This window comes from Anser cygnoides, chromosome 1 (assembly GCF_040182565.1).
Source record: "Anser cygnoides isolate HZ-2024a breed goose chromosome 1, Taihu_goose_T2T_genome, whole genome shotgun sequence".
NCBI classification, from domain to species: domain Eukaryota; kingdom Metazoa; phylum Chordata; class Aves; order Anseriformes; family Anatidae; genus Anser; species Anser cygnoides.
Genome location: NC_089873.1, coordinates 100399773 through 100418730, shown reverse-complemented (window position 1 = coordinate 100418730; position 18958 = coordinate 100399773). Strand labels below are relative to the sequence as shown.

The window sequence follows — 18958 nt, the reverse complement described above, 5'->3', positions numbered from 1 at the left end:
CCAATCTCTGTTTCTCAGATGTGAAGTTCCATCTTGCTGTTTACCTGGCAAGATGAACAAGTCACTTTCTTCAACAGATCATAGTGGGAAGAGTGGCCAACACTCCAAGTGATGTACAGACCTATGCTTCTTGCACTCTTCTTGCATCCAGCTTGAGCAGTAGCAAGTGGAGAAATGAGAAACAGCAAGACAAAGCACAGACAGGACCTATTGAGGCTTGTGTAGCATGGCTGCTGGAGAACGAATTCATTCAGGTTCTGGACTCTGGCAATGATGAGAAAGGTAATGTTGTTCTTCCCCATTCTGTTTCTTACCAGTGACTGCGGTTAGCTATTTTGAATCAGTAAATCTTCTGCAGCTGGGTAGATATTGAATGTAAATTTATAATGGGAACTTCTGTGCATTTCTTTTATTAAGAATCATGTATCAAGAAGTTATAGCTTTCAAGAGGGTGTCTTTATACCTTCTTAATCATTTTTGTATGCAAGTGTTCTTGGAAGGCCTCTGCACGTTACCTCTAAGACCGATGTATCCTTATCTACAAATTTCCAAGATATCTTTAAAGAAGGTGAACTTTTACTACAGGATGTATGCACACTATAATTTTTGTCTTTATGAAGAAGAACTGACATATTCTGAGAAGGTGCAAGGCTCTTCTAGAACCTGTTGTATTAGGCTGCACTTTTTCCTCTTTTGGGCTGTTTTCTTAAGATGACTAATGATGCGATTCTTACAGAAAGAACTCCTGTTACAGAATAATTGTATATCTTTTTTAAAGAAAATGACGTATTTGACACTCTCAAGGAAGGTATGTTCAATAACTCCTTGGTGGTGGGATTGTAGATGAGTTTCCAGTGTTTTTTGTTAAAATAGCTATCATAAGTGCTAGTGTGAGTAGTTAGAGGGATCCAGACTAGTGATCTGGCCTCTGAAAAAGGCTAGCTTAGACTCTATGCAAGATTTTTGTTTTATTGTTTCCTTTTTCCTGTCTTCAGAGTGGGGAGATACTCCATTTCTTTTTGAAGAAGCAGTTGGGAAAAGTCAGTAGAATCTATAAAATGCATTGCAACCTGAAAGTGAGATATAAACTTGCACTTAAATTTCTCTGTATGTCTTATTTATTTATTTATTTTTAACAGCAAAGGTTTATCATCCCACACATCTTGGCTCAGCTACTCTTTCCTCTTCTCTTTCACCAACTGAAGCCATGGAAATTTTTGCTGACCTGCAGCGAGCTATGAAAAGCTTTGTTCTGGAGAACGACCTGCATATTGTCTATTTGGTAGGTTCCTGGTTCTGCATTTCATATCTTGTACTGCAAACAATGAAAAAGGATTTAAAATACAGTGCAGGATTCTTGAGAGCTCCATGGATGTATTTTTTCTTGGCTTGCTTAGGTAATCCTAAATGAAGAAAAGTTTTGAAATTGAATGTTCTTCAAATCGAATCTGTTCCCGTAGGGTCTATTGTGTAGGCAGGTGCTCCATGTTCATCTAAGCCCATTTTTGTCACTCCTGACTTCAGAAGATTTCAGAAATTTGTGAGTTATGTTTCTAGAATAATGGTAATTTTTCTGAGACTTCTGAAGTGAACAAAGCTAATTGCTTTTGATTTGTGTTTGGGATCAGCAGGATGCATCTCAGATTACCTCTGGAGGCTCAAAAAACTTTGGGGGTTTCAGCATCTATTTTGCCTACAAAAAGCCTAAGAGAACCACATTTACTTTTTTTCCTATAGGTGGGCCTTTTATGGGTTCATTCATCTCTGATTTAGTTTACTTGCCTGGTGATCCTGCCAGGGCTAAGGGAAGGAGTGTGCTAAATCTTTTGAAGGGAAAGTGTCCAGAAGTTTGTTAAGAGTAATGTGTACATGCACTTGAAAACTAAGCAATACTGTTTAAGGCTTTTGGAGAGGGAGCCACAGATCTGTCAAGATTAGTGAGGAAACAAGATGGAGTAGCAGTGAATATCCAAGGATTCACAGCTGCATGGCCTATCATTCAAACATAATCCCAAACTTGACAGTTATCTTTACTCTCCTTATGTATAAAGTATATTTTCTTGACCAGGCTGATAAATCAATGGCAAAATTTGAGCATCTCACCTGGTGGAAAAAAAAAAAAAAAGCTTGGCATTGCAGAAGTTGTTGGGCTAGGGGTTGGGAGATACAGGAGATTGAGGATGCCTGTTTCTGCTTGCTGTGTTCATTAGCTTAGTTATTGACTGAAACTTTTTTTTTAATCAACTAGTTTTCCATGTGTACTTTTATCTGTGTTCTAGAGGACCACATAATATTTTGTTCTGTTCCTATGAGGAAAAGTGGACTATTTTGTGTCATGCACTAGTGAGTTTTTTCCTGTTTCTGTCTCTAAAACAGAAAAAAAATCATGAATTTTGTTCATGCTCTGTGGTACAGTCAGTGCTAGCAATGTACTTTTTTTTTAACCTTGTACTTTTTAATTACAGCAGCCTGTCTAATGTTATTTTAATTCAAATTCACTCAAGTTCTTGAGATTCTCTTCCATTAACCTAGCCTAAAACACTTTCTTGCAGTCTGTTAATTTTTCAGGCCAAATAATTTTATTTTATTTTTTTAAAGAATTGTTCTCTGTGTTTCTTATGAATTATCTGCTATAATGCTTTATAATTATTAGGCTTGAATCTTTTACTTGTACAGATATGAATTCCAAGACCTTGTGTTTTAGGAAAGTTGATTAAAAAGAAGAAATATTTCTTAGACTAGGAAAAAGGTTTTCTTTAAAGAAAAAAAAAAAACAAAGCAACCACCAACAAAACGCAATCCCTACCTTAATAACTCTTGTTTTTCTCAGCAGATGAAGAGGAATGGACAATTTACAACTGTGTAGGCGTCTGGTATTCTGTGTTCTATTAAATGCTCCCCAACAACTGTTAGTTATTTCAAAATAATTAATGTTGCAGTATGTCGATACAGATATGAAGACATTTTGTCTCTTCATACTGAAACTGACTGTGCTGACTGAATGATAACAGAAATGTTTTTTTTTGGTCTGAAAGTGTGTTAATGCTTTGAATGGCTTTTTTCTTAGTGTAAAAAAAAATGTTGAGACTTAAGTGTACTCAGGGTAAATGAAAACTTCAGTAAGTTCTGGCAAAACTTATTTCCCCTCCTGCTTTATCAAATGTCATGGCAGTGGTTAGTGTACTTGCTAGTGGCTCTAAGAGGCTGATAGGTAATCTGTCAATTTTGTTAAAAAGAGAATGAAGTTTTATTTTGTTAAAGGAGTGTAAAAATACAGCTTAAAATATCTTATAGGGCTTGGATTTAGGGAACAATCTGACAAAGTTTCTGAATTGTTTCATCATTAGTGTATCCATATGAGTCACGTCACATCTCATCAGTACAAATATTAAAAAAACTGGGTTAGAAGAGCTTTTACTTTCTTCAGGGTACATGGTTATGACTCAGTGCCTCTAGTTGTGCGTGGGATGCTGTAACCACATTCTCTAGACTGCATTTTTGTTTAGCCAGAGCTCTGCTCTGTTTGTTTCTCTGAAATAGTTTTTTACATTATCTCATTTTCTTTAGGTTACCCCAGTGTACGAGGAGTGGACCACAATTGATTGGTACCAGTTTTTCTGCTTATGGGAGAAGCTGCCTGCTTCAATGAAACGTGTGGCTGAGCTGGTGGGGATTGAAGAAGGCTTTCTGGCCCGCTCTGTAAAAGGCAAAATCATAGCTAAGACAGAGAAACAGCACAGACAAATGTCAATCCACAAAAGGTAGCCACAAATGGATGTGAATGAGCAAAGACCAAAGCCTGTAATACGAGGGGTGGGTAGGCTTTTTTCAGGAACTGGTTTTCTTGATGTGTGAGCTGATAGATACGCTTAGAGAGAACCTGGGCCCACTCTACTCCACAGTAACACTGTTATCACAAGATGTTTGTGCTGATGTTATTTGGAAACCATCTTCCATGTTTCTTTTCTGTGCTATGCTATAGCAGCACTCTGTCCTGTGCTATCACAGAGAATTTTACCTGTACTCTAACGTGCTCTGGATGATGATTATATTTCCATGTATACTTCTTTTTTTTTTTTTTCTCTAGGTTTTTTACTAGTCTTGCCCTTCTGGATTTAATCAGTGAGGTTCCTTTAAAAGATATGACCAAGAAATATGGTTGCAGTCGTGGCCAGCTTCAGTCCTTGCAGCAGTCTGCTGCCACCTACGCAGGTAAGTTATGTGGGCAAAAAATCCACAAGAATCTTAGGTTAGTCTATTTTCTTTCCTTCCAGACAGGGGATAAGACAGCCACAGTGTGTAACAACAATCAGTCTTGTAAAACCACTTCCAACTTTATAACTTAATCTGTGGTTGCCCCTGCTTTGAGATGGAACCACAGAGCATGCTGTGGGAATGGGGCCAGCTGGGTGGAATCAAGCAGTGCCGTAGCATGCTGATGTCTGTGGAAACCATCTGTGTACTGTGCAGGAATGTAGTTTGTTCAATACTAAGTACAGAAATTAAGTACAAGTCCATTCTGAAGCTTTGCCGCGTTAGGAAAGAGTATCTTTCAATACGGGTAAAGCCCAGGGTCTCTTAGACAGCGTGCCTTTTTCCTGCTTGCAAAGTAATTGGTCAGAAAGTATAATTTTACAGTTTTCAAAAGGGTGAATCGTTTCCAGGTCGTTTATCACCAGGTAATGAGAGGTCAGAGAGCTGTCACCTTTATCATAGCTTCCTTATAAGGGCTGTGTAGGAGTATAGGTAGCAGCCCACTATGTGATCGAGATACTATTTTTTCTGTTCCCTAAGTCAAGTCTTACAGTACTCCGTAAATGGATCTTCAATTTTTAAGACAGTTTTAGCTCAACTTGAGAAATCATATGTGTGGGTTGCAGCATGAGTCAAAGCCCCAGAATGAAAAGGTCACGCCAACTGATGCGGAGTAGTTTAAATTAATTCTGGTAGTATAAATAACTTCTTGTTATAGCGGTTTCACAATTCTCTATTCCCAGTGTTAATCATTTTCAGCAATCAGGTAGATAAGTGCAGGAACAAAAGTAATTTGAAAAGTAAAATGAACTGTTGACATGACATATAGTTAAGAGATATGATAAAAACTGTATTCTATAATCACTATAAAAATATGGCAGTGAGGGATGCTGTGTCTTTCAGTTATTTTCATACTCTTCTAGATGCAATACATGAGTAAGAAATGGTCTTTTCCCTGCTCTTTTCCTCTCCCATGTTTTGGGGACTGCAGTTGTAATCTTCGCCATAGGCTTTGCTACCTCCTGTGGTACTCTCTGTAACCGAAGTTCTGCAGGCCAAGTTCTGCTCTTAGGGACGTCAGTGCAGTGGCTTCTCTTAGTCCCTCTTGTCATTGCTTTTGCTATCTTCTTTTTATTGTGTTTGGTTCACAGGAATTCTGCTAGAGGATATGCACGTGCTTCACCTTGCAAGGTTAGAGTCTTTGGAAAAGCAGTGTTGTTCAGAGTTTCTACCTCACTTATAAACTATTTAATTCTAGATTACGTTGACTTCTGCAAGAGCAGCCCTTAGTCAGGATTGTAATAAACATTAGTTAGGAAATGGTGGCCATTACTGTGAGTACTGGGAAGGTGACAAATGTGAAGGAAAAGTCTATTCATCTGGGACAGAGAGGGGAACGGATCCAGCTTAGTAGTATTGGAGGTAGAGTTAAGACTTATGTAACTTTTGTGTTTCAGGAATGGTAACAGTTTTCTGTAATCGACTGGGCTGGCACAACATGGAGCTGTTGCTCTCTCAGTTCCAGAGCCGCCTCACTTTTGGGGTTCACAGGGAGCTTTGTGACCTGGTACGAGTCTCTCTGCTGAATGCACAGCGTGCTAGGATGCTGTACAACGCTGGCTTTGTCACAGTGGCTGATCTTGCTAAAGCCAGTCCTGGTGATGTGGCAACTGCTCTGAAGAATTCAGTACCATTCAAAAGGTGAGAAATGAGAAAGTCCAGAAATAAAGAAGTTTGTTTATAAGGTGAAGGATTTCAGGATGAAACCTGTAATTAAATATGGCAACCTTTTGGGACTTGTTGCCAAATGTTACTTAAAAATAACTTGCAGGTCTCTGTGACTGATCACAGTAATTACATGATTACTTTGAAATTAATAGAAGCATGTTGTATTTGCAGCATGACTTTGTGAGACCTAAATTTTCTTCTTGTTCCTGAATTGTTAATGCTTTTTGGAGATTTTTGCTGCCTCAAAAAGGTTAACACTTTCGTGCTCCACCATATGAACAAGTGAGTTCATGGTTTATTACTGTATACCATTTCAGATTCTCTTGCAATTTTCATGTTAGTGCAATGACAAACTTTCTCTATCATATACTTATTGGACTGTGTCATGGCACCTGTCTAGTTTGTGCTCCCGAGGTTACCTTTCTTTGCATGGAAGTGTGTAGATTCAGTCCTGGATCTTGCCTTAGTAGGGATTTGGGACTTATCTGGGGCACATATTTGGTTACAGAAACTTGGAATGCTTCTAAGGTATGCAGTGTAGAAAAAGCCAGTAATATCTTTCTTTCACTGATATCAATTTGAATGTGGAAAACTGAAACTGTTATTTCCTATTAAGCATGGTACATTTTGGACATAGTGCTTCTGCGAAGCTGTGATGCTATCTGAAATAGGAGCAGAGCAGAACAGGGCCAATTCCTTGGGTTGTTTGCTGTTTTCTGCATTAATTTTCAAATCTGTCTGTTACCTTTCCCACAGTGGTCGTAGGGCTGTGGATGAAGATGAAGAATCAGCAGAGGAGCGTCGGACTGTGCGCAGCATCTGGATGGCTGGAATGAAGGGTTTAACTGAAAGTGAAGCAGCTTTCCTCATTGTGGAGGAAGCTAGGGGACTTCTCCAGCAGGATTTGGCACTGATGGGAGTGCAGTGGAACCCAGAGTCTTTTCTTGAGTCTGATTCATCCTCTATGATTAGCAGTGAGTCAGAGCTGGAAAACAGACCATGTAGATCAAATGGAGAGCAGTCTTCTGAGTCTTCTAGAGTGTTAAACAAAAAAGTGTGCAGAGATCAACATCATAATAGCCTTGGTTCTCAGGTTGGAAATGTATCAAATATTAAAAAGGGATGCAAAAGGCGACTAAGCGGTAGTACAGCAAACTCCAGATTTGAGAACCAAGTCCCATGTAAGAAACAAGCTCAAGCAGAGGAAAGGAATGATGACACTGTTCACAGTGCTAGAAAACATTCCAATATGAGCAGAGATAAGGAAGGAATTTCTCAGGTCAAAAATGAGGTAGATTCCAGGAGAGCAATTCCAGAACTCCCTACTGAGCAAAGAAGGACACCAACATCGAGAAAAATATCTTCAGCCTCTAGATTGATAAGAAGTATGGACACACATTTAAACCGGACTAGGAACAAAAATACTGTTTCAAAACTGCAGAGCTCACTACTTGAAGATTCAAGTATGCTTAACATAGATAAAGAAAAGCCTTCTACCTTCCACCCCGGCATTTCTAAAGATAATTTTTTTTCAGACCAAAATAATAAGGAATTTTTAGAAAAAAGGTCTGTAGCTCACAAAGTCTCAAATTCTGTACAGATGGGGGAAATTAATGGTGGGAGGAAAGATAAAATGGAGGAGTTGTTTACAGAGCCTTCCACCTCTAATGAAGGTGTGCCTAAGGGAAGAGCATGTTTTCGGGCGACTGTTATATTACAGGGTACTCCAAATATCAACAGGGAGATGCATGATACCGTAGAAAGTCCAGTAGTACCTGCTGCTGCTAGAATACAGAGAAACAAATATATTGATGGTAGGCAGAATAAAGTCAATAAAATGCAAACAGACGTGAGCTGTGCTGAGGCAACGACTGCTAAGCAGCACTCTGCTTTCAGCACAGATCATTGTAATGTGTGTGGTAGCTGCTCTGGAAATGGATGTGTCCATAATGGCAGCAGGAAACAGAAGCCTGCACATTTTTGTCCTGGTGATGATAAATCCTGCCATATTCAGATCCAGAGTGGTGACAAAAATGGGAGTGCAAAACCCAATGGAATATTGTTACAAGCTGGAGTACTACAGAAAGGCAACAGTCATCCTAAGGATATTCTGAAAGACTCTTTAGTAAATTCCAGAGCTGTTTGTGATGCAGATGGTGTTCCAAATGGTTCATCCTCTGGTCCTTTTTGTGACTGTAGAGACTTTGAAGACAGCTTACAGTTGGATACTCAGACTGAGAGCATAATAAAACAGGAGGCAGCAGCTGGAATCACAGGACAGCAGGGAATAGAGGGTTCAGAGTTGGCAGCAGTACCACAGCAGGAAACCTTCAGGAAACTAAGGACTTTGCAGACTGAAAATGCTACTGGTGAAAGGCTAGCTGCAACAGTAAGGAAACTGGGCTTATCAAGTCTTATCACAACAAATAATATTATAAAAAGCACAGATCAGCACTGTGGTAACAAAGTTTTGGAGTCGGGAGACTTAAATGCACAGCCTATAGGAAAAGAAACAGAATTTGCACCTTTCCTTAAACAAAGTGATTTCTCTGTGACTGACTCCCAGCTACACAGTTTCCTACAAGATTACCAGACCCAAAATTCAGTGAAAGAGGAAGGTGCTTCTAAACGTCCTAATAAAGCAACCTCCCCTCTTGGTAGGGAGCAAGAACAAGTAGGATGCCATCCTGTCACTGAAACGAGCCTGAATATGAGTGATAGTTTGCTGTTTGATGATAGCTTCAGTAATGTCAGCGATCTTTCAGCTATGCAAGCTGTGGAAGCTGACAGAAAGGAACCTGAGGGAAGGCAGGGGGCTTTGCTTCCTGCAGATGGTCTTTTGCAGAATGTAAGGCCTGTTCAGAATAAATCTGATGTCAGTGACAATCAGAAAGAGCATGAGGGTCCAGCACAATGTAATGATGCCTCTCTAGCCTTCTCTGATCTCATTGCTGAAGTGTTGGATCATGAAAACTCCCCATCTTTTCTGGGAGATATTCCTTCTTCATTTCACGGTCAGTTCCGATTAAGAAACCCAGTGATTTGTAACAATGACCCCAATCCAAAGGTTTTAGTAGTGGATCAAGGTGAAAAGCTCCAGAGCAGCCAGCAAACTTTGGAAGAGAAAATCCATCCAGTGGCATGTACTGATCACTCGTTTGAACTGAGCCCAGGACTGCAGGATGTATTAGACAAATGGCCTAGCCCTTCAGGCATTGAACCAGTTTCAGTAAATCTGCAAAGCTCCTGTTTGAAAGGGAAATTGGTTGATTCTATTGCTAATCAAGAGCCAGATGCAGTTTTTGAATTTGATCATCGTCAGGCAGAGCCTTTGCCCAATTGCCAGGATTTAAAAGACCATTACAGAATTAAAGAAAACAAAACAGAAGACTTGGATGTTCAGAAATCAGACTGTGTAACACTTAAGCTCAAGGGAAGCAACAGAACATCCTATCCTCCACCAGATAACAGTAATGGGTTTATTCCTCCAACACCCCCCAAAGAACTTTTTCCCCAAAGTTCTGTATCTCTCTCTGTGAAATCTACAAGGAAGAGGCAAGTTGCCTGCGTGAAGGAAGGGCAACTGATTGAGCCACAGCAGAACAGCAAAGGTGATGCAGAGCAGCAGGAAAAAACACTCCAGTTCAATTTGGAGAGTGTAGACCCAATTGAGACTGATGGGATAAAAGACGATTCCACTATAGACCAAGGCTTTTCACTGCAGCTGTCTCAGGATGTTTTTCCACTCATTCCCTTAAGTGCTGAAAGTTTCACTATTATTGATGTAGCAAGTGACAAAGTACTTTTCCAGACTTTTCTTGCAGAATGGAAGGAGAAAAGCAGATTCTCCATCTCAGTGGCATGTGAAAGAACAGAACGTCTGTTGTCGCCCAAATCAACGATTGGTGGCAGATTCAAACAAGGTTAGTTCAGTGTTCTAGCATGTTAATTTGTGAACAACAGGGTAGCGTCTTCCGCTGAAAGCAGGGATGGAGAAGGAAAGAATTTGCAAAAAAAGGAGGAAAATCACTGACATTAACTGAATATTGTCAATCTCAGTAAAGCAAAGGAGCTGAGTGTTAGTAGGGGGATGGAGAGCTGGTGTCAAGCATTGCACTGTTAGGTCTTTGGTGACTGTAATGAAGCCTTAGCAGCTCGTCTGTATGTGAAAATGTCTAAACATTCTTAACGTTTCTTATCTAATTTTAAATGGATCTGTGTTGTGCAGTTCCTTCGACATATGTACCTTTCCATGTCATAAGTTTTAGTATATTTTCAAATAAATAATATATTGAACAATAAACTGTATGGATTGCTCAGGGTCTCCACCAAGCAGTATTACTTGTGGGGTTGCCTCTGAAGTGAGGTTAAATATTTTCCAGTTTGCAAGATTTTAATTTGGTTCAGTGTATCTATGTATGAAATTCAGATCAGTCTCTGGATTGTTACTATATTTTTTTTACCCCCACAGAAATACTCATTTGCCGCAGTTTGTTTGCTGCTGCTGCTGTATAAACATACTTTTCTTTTAAAAACACAAGATGAAGCAGTTACATTTTTTGCTATCATATGGTCATACTAACAAAAAATCTTAGCTATCAAAATATAGTTTTGATGGACAAATGTGTAATGTTTTACAGATTGATAGGAGGGAATACAGTTCTGCCTGAACTTTTGAAGAGATTGCTAGAAAAGGCCAGAGTTTTGCAGGGATGCTATATTGGTGATTGTTTCTGCTAAGAGATAAAAGAAACTGTTGCTGTTGTATTCTTTTTTCAAAAAGAAATACAGATATTTTTTCCATATAGATAGAAATGAAGGTACATATTCACTTTAAACAAGTTTGCACTCAATTGTACGTACTTACATTTTCAGGAGTAAAATACTCTTGCATTTATGGATGCTGTTTTATAGTTGTAACTTAAAAATATTTCCTTAGTAAGTTCTCCCCAGAGGACGCAAGTTAAAGACGATGGATTTCCTGTCCAAGGCTGTGAAGACATCTTGGTAGTTGGACTGGCAGTGTGTTGGGGTGGGAAAGATGCCTACTATATCTCTTTACAGCAGATGCAAGACCAGAATGGTGAGTGAGCAGACAGGCTGTGCTGCATTACATGACACTGCATTTTAATAAAGTACTTGTGATAGATAGATTTTTGGAAGTACTATGATTATCCCTAACCCAGCTCAGTTTTGTGATGGAGTGATTTAGCCATATTATGGATCAGCACTTTTTAGCATTCAGCAAGCTTGAACAAGTTGCTATGGATATATCTGTGCTGCTATATAATAAGGCCAGGTAATTGGCTCAGGTGCTGAACTGTTGCTCACGTGTACTGCTTACATGTTAGCTTACTCCCGTGTTCCCTCTAGCTTACTTGCTTTTCTCTTACAACCTCTTCCAAATTCCATTCTCTAGATCAAATCTCAGGCTAGAATACTGAATATAACCCAGTCTGCGCTAGTGGCTAGGTTTTGATTCCTGGCCTTCCTTTTTTAGTAGTATAGACACAACACACTGTTTCTTGGGAGCCATTTCTGGTGTGATAAAGTATACAAAAGAGGTATAGATTTATTGTTATTTGTTCACTGTCCTACTGTTGTTTTAGCTGATCATATTCAAGATTTTATCTAGCTTTTCTTATACAGTGGGTATAAAGTTGATTTTGCTTGAATTTTCTGCCTTAGAAATCAGTCCGAGTTTGGCACCACCGCCTTTGGACAAAAACCTATCTGTAACAGAGAGATTGCAGCATCTGCAGCTCCACCTGCAGAAGAAGCAGGAGCGCTCACTTGTCGTGTATAACTTCATTCAGCACTACAAGACCCTGGTGATGGCTTGTGGCATCTCCTTGGAAGGAAATTTTGAGGACCCAAAGGTCGGCAGGATTAAGTAATTTATCTTGGGTAAAACTACTAGTTTAAACACACAAATGCAAAGACAGGAGTTACCTTCTGGTACTTTTCTTCTGTAATTTACATTTAAATATGCACCTCTGCCAGGGGGTTTAGGGAAATTTTCTTCCAGTGGAAAATCTAGAACAATGTTTAGAGGAGACTTCTTGTACTGTGTGTGTTCATGGTGCCTGCAAGAGAAACAGGGCAGATTCAGTGATGTGTTAACTCATTATTCTTTCATGCCTGAGTACTTAAGTGGGGAGGATGCGTGTAAATCCCTGGATGGGCATGAACTCTTGGCTTGTTGCTTATAAGAAGCTACCGACTGAAACGGCAGAAGTGCTTCTGGGCAGATTATTGAATCTCTGAGCAGAAGACTTTGTCACTAAAGGATTTACCAGCAATTTGTGTGGACTACTACTATTTCCTCAAAACAAAACAAAGTTTACATGTAATTTCAAAAGGTAGGGGTACCATCTGTTATTCAAATGAAACTCTAGGAAGAGGTAAAAGGACCTTCTTGTCTTTGATAGAAAAAGCTCTATGCATAGAAATTTCTGTTTTTGATTTTTACAGCTTACATCACATGTAGGCTGAATACCATGATTGCAATATTGAGGTCACAGGTAAGTAGCAAAGCTGTTCAACACTAGGACAAACTTAGCTTTTCTTACTAAAATCTAGTTCTAGGATGAAAATGAAGAGCAATAAAAGTAGCACCTTTCCCCATACTGTTCCATGTATGAAAAGAAGTCATACTCGTATTTGTTAAATTTAGTGATGCAGTGAATATATACATACATACACATTCACACCTCCACATCCCCCACATACCCCTACCTATATATGTGTTTACCTTCTGCTTGTGTGGCAGAGACAATGTAGAAACCTGTGCTTCATCCTATTTTGACACAACAAATTGAAATATAGCTATGAGCAAAATTGCTTTGAAGACAGTGGGAGGTAGGAGGCTTACTGAGAATAAAATTTGCCATGCACTATTCTTGCTACTTGTGCTGATATGCAGAAAATAGGAGAGCTCAGCTTGACTCATATTCTAGATCAACAGCAAGTCTTGATTTTTACGAAGTCAGTTTTCAGAGTAAACACGTTTTGATCACGATTGTCATATTTAATCCCTTTTATGTTAGGATTTAATAAGTAAAAAAAAGAAGGACAGCATTTTTAGATGTGTTAGGTCAACAAAGGGTATGATCTTCAAATGTGCAGAATTAACTTTCAGTTAAAATGAAACTTTTCGTTGACTTATGCCATCTTAAAGGTTTTAGCTGAAATCATGTAACTTTTCCACAGATTCTTACAGTCTGCCAGACAAATCAAGAAAAATGATCTGCAGTAAAACCTTGCGTTAACCCCCAGTCAAATAATATCGTGTTATGATTAATATGGAAAAAAGGTCTCATGGAGGTCTCTCTTTTTAAGGTTGCATGTTGGCTGCTTGATTCTGGCTCTAAGGAACGTACACTTCACAGCATGGTGACTACATTTCTACCCAATGAGCTACCTCTACTGGAAGGGGTAGGCACTGGCCAGGGAGTGCAAAGCCTGGGGCTTAGTGCCAGTAGAGATCATTCAGGGCGGTACAGAGCAGCAATAGAATCTGTGCTCATCTTCAATGTCATGAACCAACTCCATGATGAATTACAGAAGCAAAATCTGACAGGTAAAGAGAGATCCTCCACTTGAGGGTAAAGACAGACGGTAAGGGTAGCTATACTACCATAAACTGAATGATCAGTGGAAAAGAGAGGAGGCTTGGGAGTTCTTATCTAAGTGTATTCTGTAGTAAGATGTTGATCTTTTAAGAGAAAAGAGGAATATTCCTGTGGAAATAATCTGTTTTGTCAAAAAATCAACCAGGGGAAAATTTGTGAATTCATTATAGGATTTAAGATGATTTTGTATCCCAAATATCCACCAGTTCCACTGGTTCAGGCAGCTACCCAAGATTAAACAGACCTAAGTCTTATTTAAAATCTTTGAATCAAACAGATCCTTACCTCCCAGGTTAGTACCCTGGTCACTATGAAGGCACTTCCGGGTCTGTCTGTGGTTTCTCATCAGCATTTTGAAAAACCTTTTCTTTTCCTTGTCAGATACAATTTTTAAAATCCTCAGATATTCTCTGAAGGATATTTCTTACTCTTTGGCCTGCTAATGTAGCATTCTTTCCCTTTATATGCATTGTGCCCACGAAACTTTTGTGATCCTGTAACAAATGATCTGGTGCTTTGGCACTAACATTTGCTGAGTGTTTGTTCCTATTTGAAAAGAAACAAAAAAGCCCAAAGCATGTACCTATTGATGGGCTTTGTGATGTTATTTCTGCTAAATGCATCCAGAGCCTAAGATTAAGGTCTGTCCAGTCTTACTGATGTCTTTTATTTCAAGTTTACCACATCATTTATGACTGTGACAACTAAACCTTAGAACATTTTTAAATAGGTGGGTGTTGGAATGAAAGTGTATCAAGCTAGAAAGCTTTACATTAAGCACATCTGCTTAATGTAGATATCCAAGGAGATGTGTATTTCTTAGGGAAAAAAACAGCACATTTCTGACATAATTTAACTTAAATACTTTTGTGATAAATGTCTTACTATGAAATATTCCAGAAATAGAAGTATTTAAATTAAATCTATTAAAAGTTTTCAGTGTGTCAGGACATTCAGTTTTTTAAAAACCAAGAATTTCCCTGTTGCTTTTTTATGAAACTGTTGCTGTTGATCTGTTTTTGATGTTAAGTTTTTCTTGTCATTTGTACTTACTACAGAAGTGTTTTCTAAAGTGGAGATGCCCAGCCATTATTGTTTGGCTCTGCTGGAGCTGAATGGCATTGGCTTTAGCACAGCAGCATATGAAACCCAGAAACAGGTCATGCAAGCTAAACTAACTGAGATTGAGACCAAGGCATATCAGCTGGCAGGCCACAGTTTCTCCTTGACCAGCCCTGATGACATTGCAGAGGTACGTGAGGATTAGGGTGGGAGGGAGAAGGCCTTCTCAGAAGTTACTCTCAAGATGCTTTTGCTTATATGTATATGCATATGAAGAAAGGACAAAACACAATATAACTCTTCTCAGAGTTGATTAGTCTTTATGCTAATTATGAGCTTGCTGCCTGCAAGGTGCTGTACATCTTCTACTTGTTACTGATTGTTGTGATTTCTGCTAACGTCAGCAGAAATAAGGAAGGTAGAAGTGAAGTGGAAATAAACATGTCTGTATAGGACCTTGGCTCCTCATGGAGCGAGCATGAGATGGTCTGCCAATCAAATGGCTTTTGGAATAGTTTGGTTTAATGGTGCAGGACTAGACCAGCTTTGTTGGAACAGCAGTATTTTGCATACATTAGATGTGATATCATGTAATCTCAGTCTAAATATAGTTGTACTGAATAAGCTGAGTTGTTGCTCTTGTCCCTTCACAGGCATGAAAGAGAAGGAAAGACTGCTTTACAAGTTTAGAATGCATTACTGCCTTTTTTCAAGAACCTGTCAATTTGTTTATAGAACTGATTTCTTTTTTAAAAGCCTAGGAAAGAGATTTGTATTTAAATTACTGATGCTTTTATTCCTGAAGAACATTACTTTCTGTTTCTTATGTATGCTACATGGTATCACAGGAGTAGCTTAGGATTGCTATGCATACAGTTCTTCGTTTTAGTTCATTAATTTCTTTTTGAGGGGCTATACTTGATATGTAATAATAAGTAATCAAAATTTGCAAGCAACAATCACTAAAAGAAGTTCATAGAAATGTTCCTGCTTTGTTGCAAATGCAGAAGTTTTGCTCTGTAGTATTAGCCTGAGTTAGAGCTCCTGAAATAATGCTCAGCTCTATTCTTACTCTGCTTCATGGAAAAGGGGAAGAAAAGTTTTTCTAAAATGCTGTTCTTTGAACTACAGAGGCTTGTTTTTCATGTAGAAATTTTGTTAAGAATCACGTGAAGTATCTTTTAGAGATTAGTAGAGCTTCCCTCTTCTAATTTTGTGTCAGTAAAACTTTTATGCTACATAAATGTGTGAGATAGAAACTTCTATTCCTTTCTGCCAGCTGTGAAATGAAATACAATAGCTGTTAAATTGTGTACAATGCTACATAGAATGAAAAATGAAGAACTGTGTTGTATATGTCAACTAGTGAGCACATACTTCATTTTCCAGCTTTTGATAATTTCTTAGAAAAACTAGTATTCTGGCATACTATAAAAAGTATTTGTGACCACCTCCTTCTGTGCCATTCATGTTGCACTGAAGCCTGTTCCCTACTAACACTTCTTTTTCTTCACCAATGTTCTTTCCCCTATTAGTCATCTTGACTCTGTTTTGTTACAGTTGACTATCAGCAGTAACCTCACAGATTGGATGGAGTTGATTACCTTCCCTAAAAACATACCTCTGAACTCAAACCTACAGTATTTAGGAGATGAGATTTTAGCTTGCATTTTGTAGCTAATTAAAACAAGAAGGAATGACTGACAGCAGAGATCTTTAATCAGCTTTTTAATTACCTGAAGCATTCCTACTGTCCTTTGGCTGAAATAAGCTGTTTAAGTGCTGAATCCCTTTTTGTGTTCTCCTGGGAGTAGCATGCAGAAACTGATTTGAAACTTTGGCCTTTTTCAGGTTTTGTTCCTGGAGCTGAAACTGCCACAAAATGGAGATGTGACAGTTCAAAGAAACAAGAAAACTCTGGGTTACACCAGAAGAACAACTGCTAAAGGAAACATGGTTAGGTTGAGCAAGCAGTTCAGTACAACCAAGGTACAGTAAAGTCTGGGTCTGGTCTAAAAGTAGTTGTAAAAGTAACTCCCTCTTCCTTCACACATCCACTGCTTGGATACCTTGGAGTTAGGTATGCTGACTTAGGTGAAAGGAAACTTATTACTGCCTCTCCTCTGCCAGTTACCACTGTAAATTCAAACTGGATTCAGCCTTCTTCGTTAGCAGTTATTAACTATTCCTACTCTTCTAAAGCCCAAGTATAGCGAGGACATAACTTCAAATAGCAGGTTTCAGTGAGAATAGTCAGGCAGAATTTGATTTCTCAAACCAAATGTAAGACCAAAATAATATAATTATTTTGTAAAACCGACAGCAGAAGAATGTTTCAACATCAGCTTGAAAGACACTTAAATATCATGGTGATTAAGTACAGTATTTTTCCTACCAGTTACCACACAGTCTGAATTTTGTGCTTCAGAGAATGCTTCTTCAGAATGGTTGATCTTATGGTTTATCAAATTTAGCATTTCAAAAGATTGTATATATGTGAAGGTGATCAACTACTGCAGGCTAATGGGTACTCTTGTCAGACAAGTGACATTAGCAGATATATATGTTCCCCGTTTTCAGGACTCATTAACGTATTGTTTTCTTAGTTTCACCTTGTTCAGCGTAGTCACTGGCTGGAAAGCAAGTACTGATTTTTGAAACTAAAGTGGCTATGAATAAATAAGTGTGGTAGTGGTGTCAGAGCAGGGAGCAAGAAGCAAAGTGAGGATTCCTTCCTTTTGTGTTGTGGAATGCAGAGGTTGTAAGTGCCTGCTACATCAAAAAAATGTTGTATCTGAGAAATGTTTGTATAACATTGTCTTTTGAAAAGTGGTCTTAGCATGTAGATAAGGGAGAAGAGGGAGACAAATATGCAAGAAGATGGAGGAGAAGCATTAAGCTGAGCAAAAATAGGCAATGTAGGGGTCCCATGGCAAGTGGTGCCATGAGCATTTCAGGTGACTTATTGGTTGGTGCAGACTAACGGCAGTGATGAGGATGCAAAAGTCCAAAGAGAGGTGATTGCCTTGTTTGTGTGTAATAAAGCTGCAGCTGTATCTCATGGTGTTTTCGTTGTCCGTGTGTAGGCAGTATAAGTGGAAAAGGTAGCCATTTGATTTTAAGGCAATGAAACTGGAAACTCACTGTGGGTGAAGGAGTTACTTTTCCCTGCAGAATTGCAAAAATAAATAAATAAATAAATTTATATATTTTATATATCTTATTTATAAATAAAGCTTTTAAGGCAATTAATTATACTTGTGCTCTTTTCTCTCCATAAGGATGTTTTGGAGAAATTAAAGACACTTCACCCATTGCCAGGGCTCATACTAGAATGGAGGAGGATCAACAATGCCATTACTAAAGTGGTGTTTCCGCTACAGAGGGAAAAAAGATTGAATTCTGTGTTGGGAATGGAAAGGATATATCCAGTGTCACAGACTCACACAGCTACAGGTAAAGAAATGTGTAAAAAAATTTTCCCTTGTTATTAACTTTTGACAGTGTTTGTATGAGGTAAAGATCAAGGAAATCAAGACTGTGCTCTCTTTCAAAACAAATAAAAATACAGAAATACCTCTGTCATGTTAACCTGCACTAAAAGTCTAAGTGTGTTAAAATACATATTTTTTTTGTTCCCCAAGAAGTGTTATTCATTTCTTGCATATATTAGCATGTAAATCTCTGACCCTGGAACAGGTTCTGGATTTTAGGGTTTCTTATTAGTGAGAAGGAAGTGCTGCAGTGGAACCACCTTAATGAGCTGGAGCTCATTAAACCCAAATTATTTTTCCTTTTCTTCAATTTTCTCATTTTTTTCCCCAAAACATTTGGTTGTTGGAGATGCAGATGTGTGTTTTCCTGTGTTAGGTTAGAGAGGCTCCTTTTGGACTCTCACTTAATTATGCCTTGTCTTCCTTCTCAGGTCGAGTAACTTTCACGGAGCCAAATATCCAGAATGTGCCAAGAGATTTTGCGATTGAAATGCCCACTGTGGTTGAAGAAAGCCCACCCTTTCGAGCTGTTTATTCTCGTGCTGTTTGTGGCAGTAGGTAGGGAGGATCTTAGCAAAGCTTCTGTCTACTTGCCTAGTCTTAATGTGGTCAATCTGTGAAATTTCTCTTTTCTGACTTTGCCTGTGGCTGCTGTCTTGTCAGTGTGACTTATTACTCAGTGTTTCCCGTACGCTTTCAGAGGAATAAATACCAGAGCATTCAGTGACACATGAAAGACATAATAATACTAATGGCATGTGGCTCCATGTAGCCACTTGCTTTTTG

At 38.7% G+C, this 18958-nt stretch overlaps 1 protein-coding gene across 5 annotated transcripts in view; it reads left to right on the top strand.

Annotated features, from left to right (window-relative positions):
* The window catches only part of POLQ (DNA polymerase theta), a 60548-nt gene that overhangs the window by 21627 nt on the left and 19963 nt on the right, over positions 1-18958 (top strand). For all 5 annotated transcript variants that reach the window (XR_010828606.1, XM_066990410.1, XM_048047592.2 and 2 more), the window contains 13 exons: positions 78-282; positions 1140-1282; positions 3568-3761; positions 4088-4212; positions 5712-5955; positions 6739-9905; positions 10922-11065; positions 11671-11861; positions 13324-13564; positions 14675-14868; positions 16530-16667; positions 17960-18134; positions 18604-18730. Coding sequence is in view for 4 of the 5 variants with exons in the window: in XM_066990410.1 (XP_066846511.1) it covers positions 78-282; positions 1140-1282; positions 3568-3761; positions 4088-4212; positions 5712-5955; positions 6739-9905; positions 10922-11065; positions 11671-11861; positions 13324-13564; positions 14675-14868; positions 16530-16667; positions 17960-18134; positions 18604-18730 (5288 nt within the window). In the remaining variant the exon portion in view is untranslated. The remainder of the gene's footprint in view (positions 1-77; positions 283-1139; positions 1283-3567; positions 3762-4087; positions 4213-5711; positions 5956-6738; positions 9906-10921; positions 11066-11670; positions 11862-13323; positions 13565-14674; positions 14869-16529; positions 16668-17959; positions 18135-18603; positions 18731-18958) is intronic.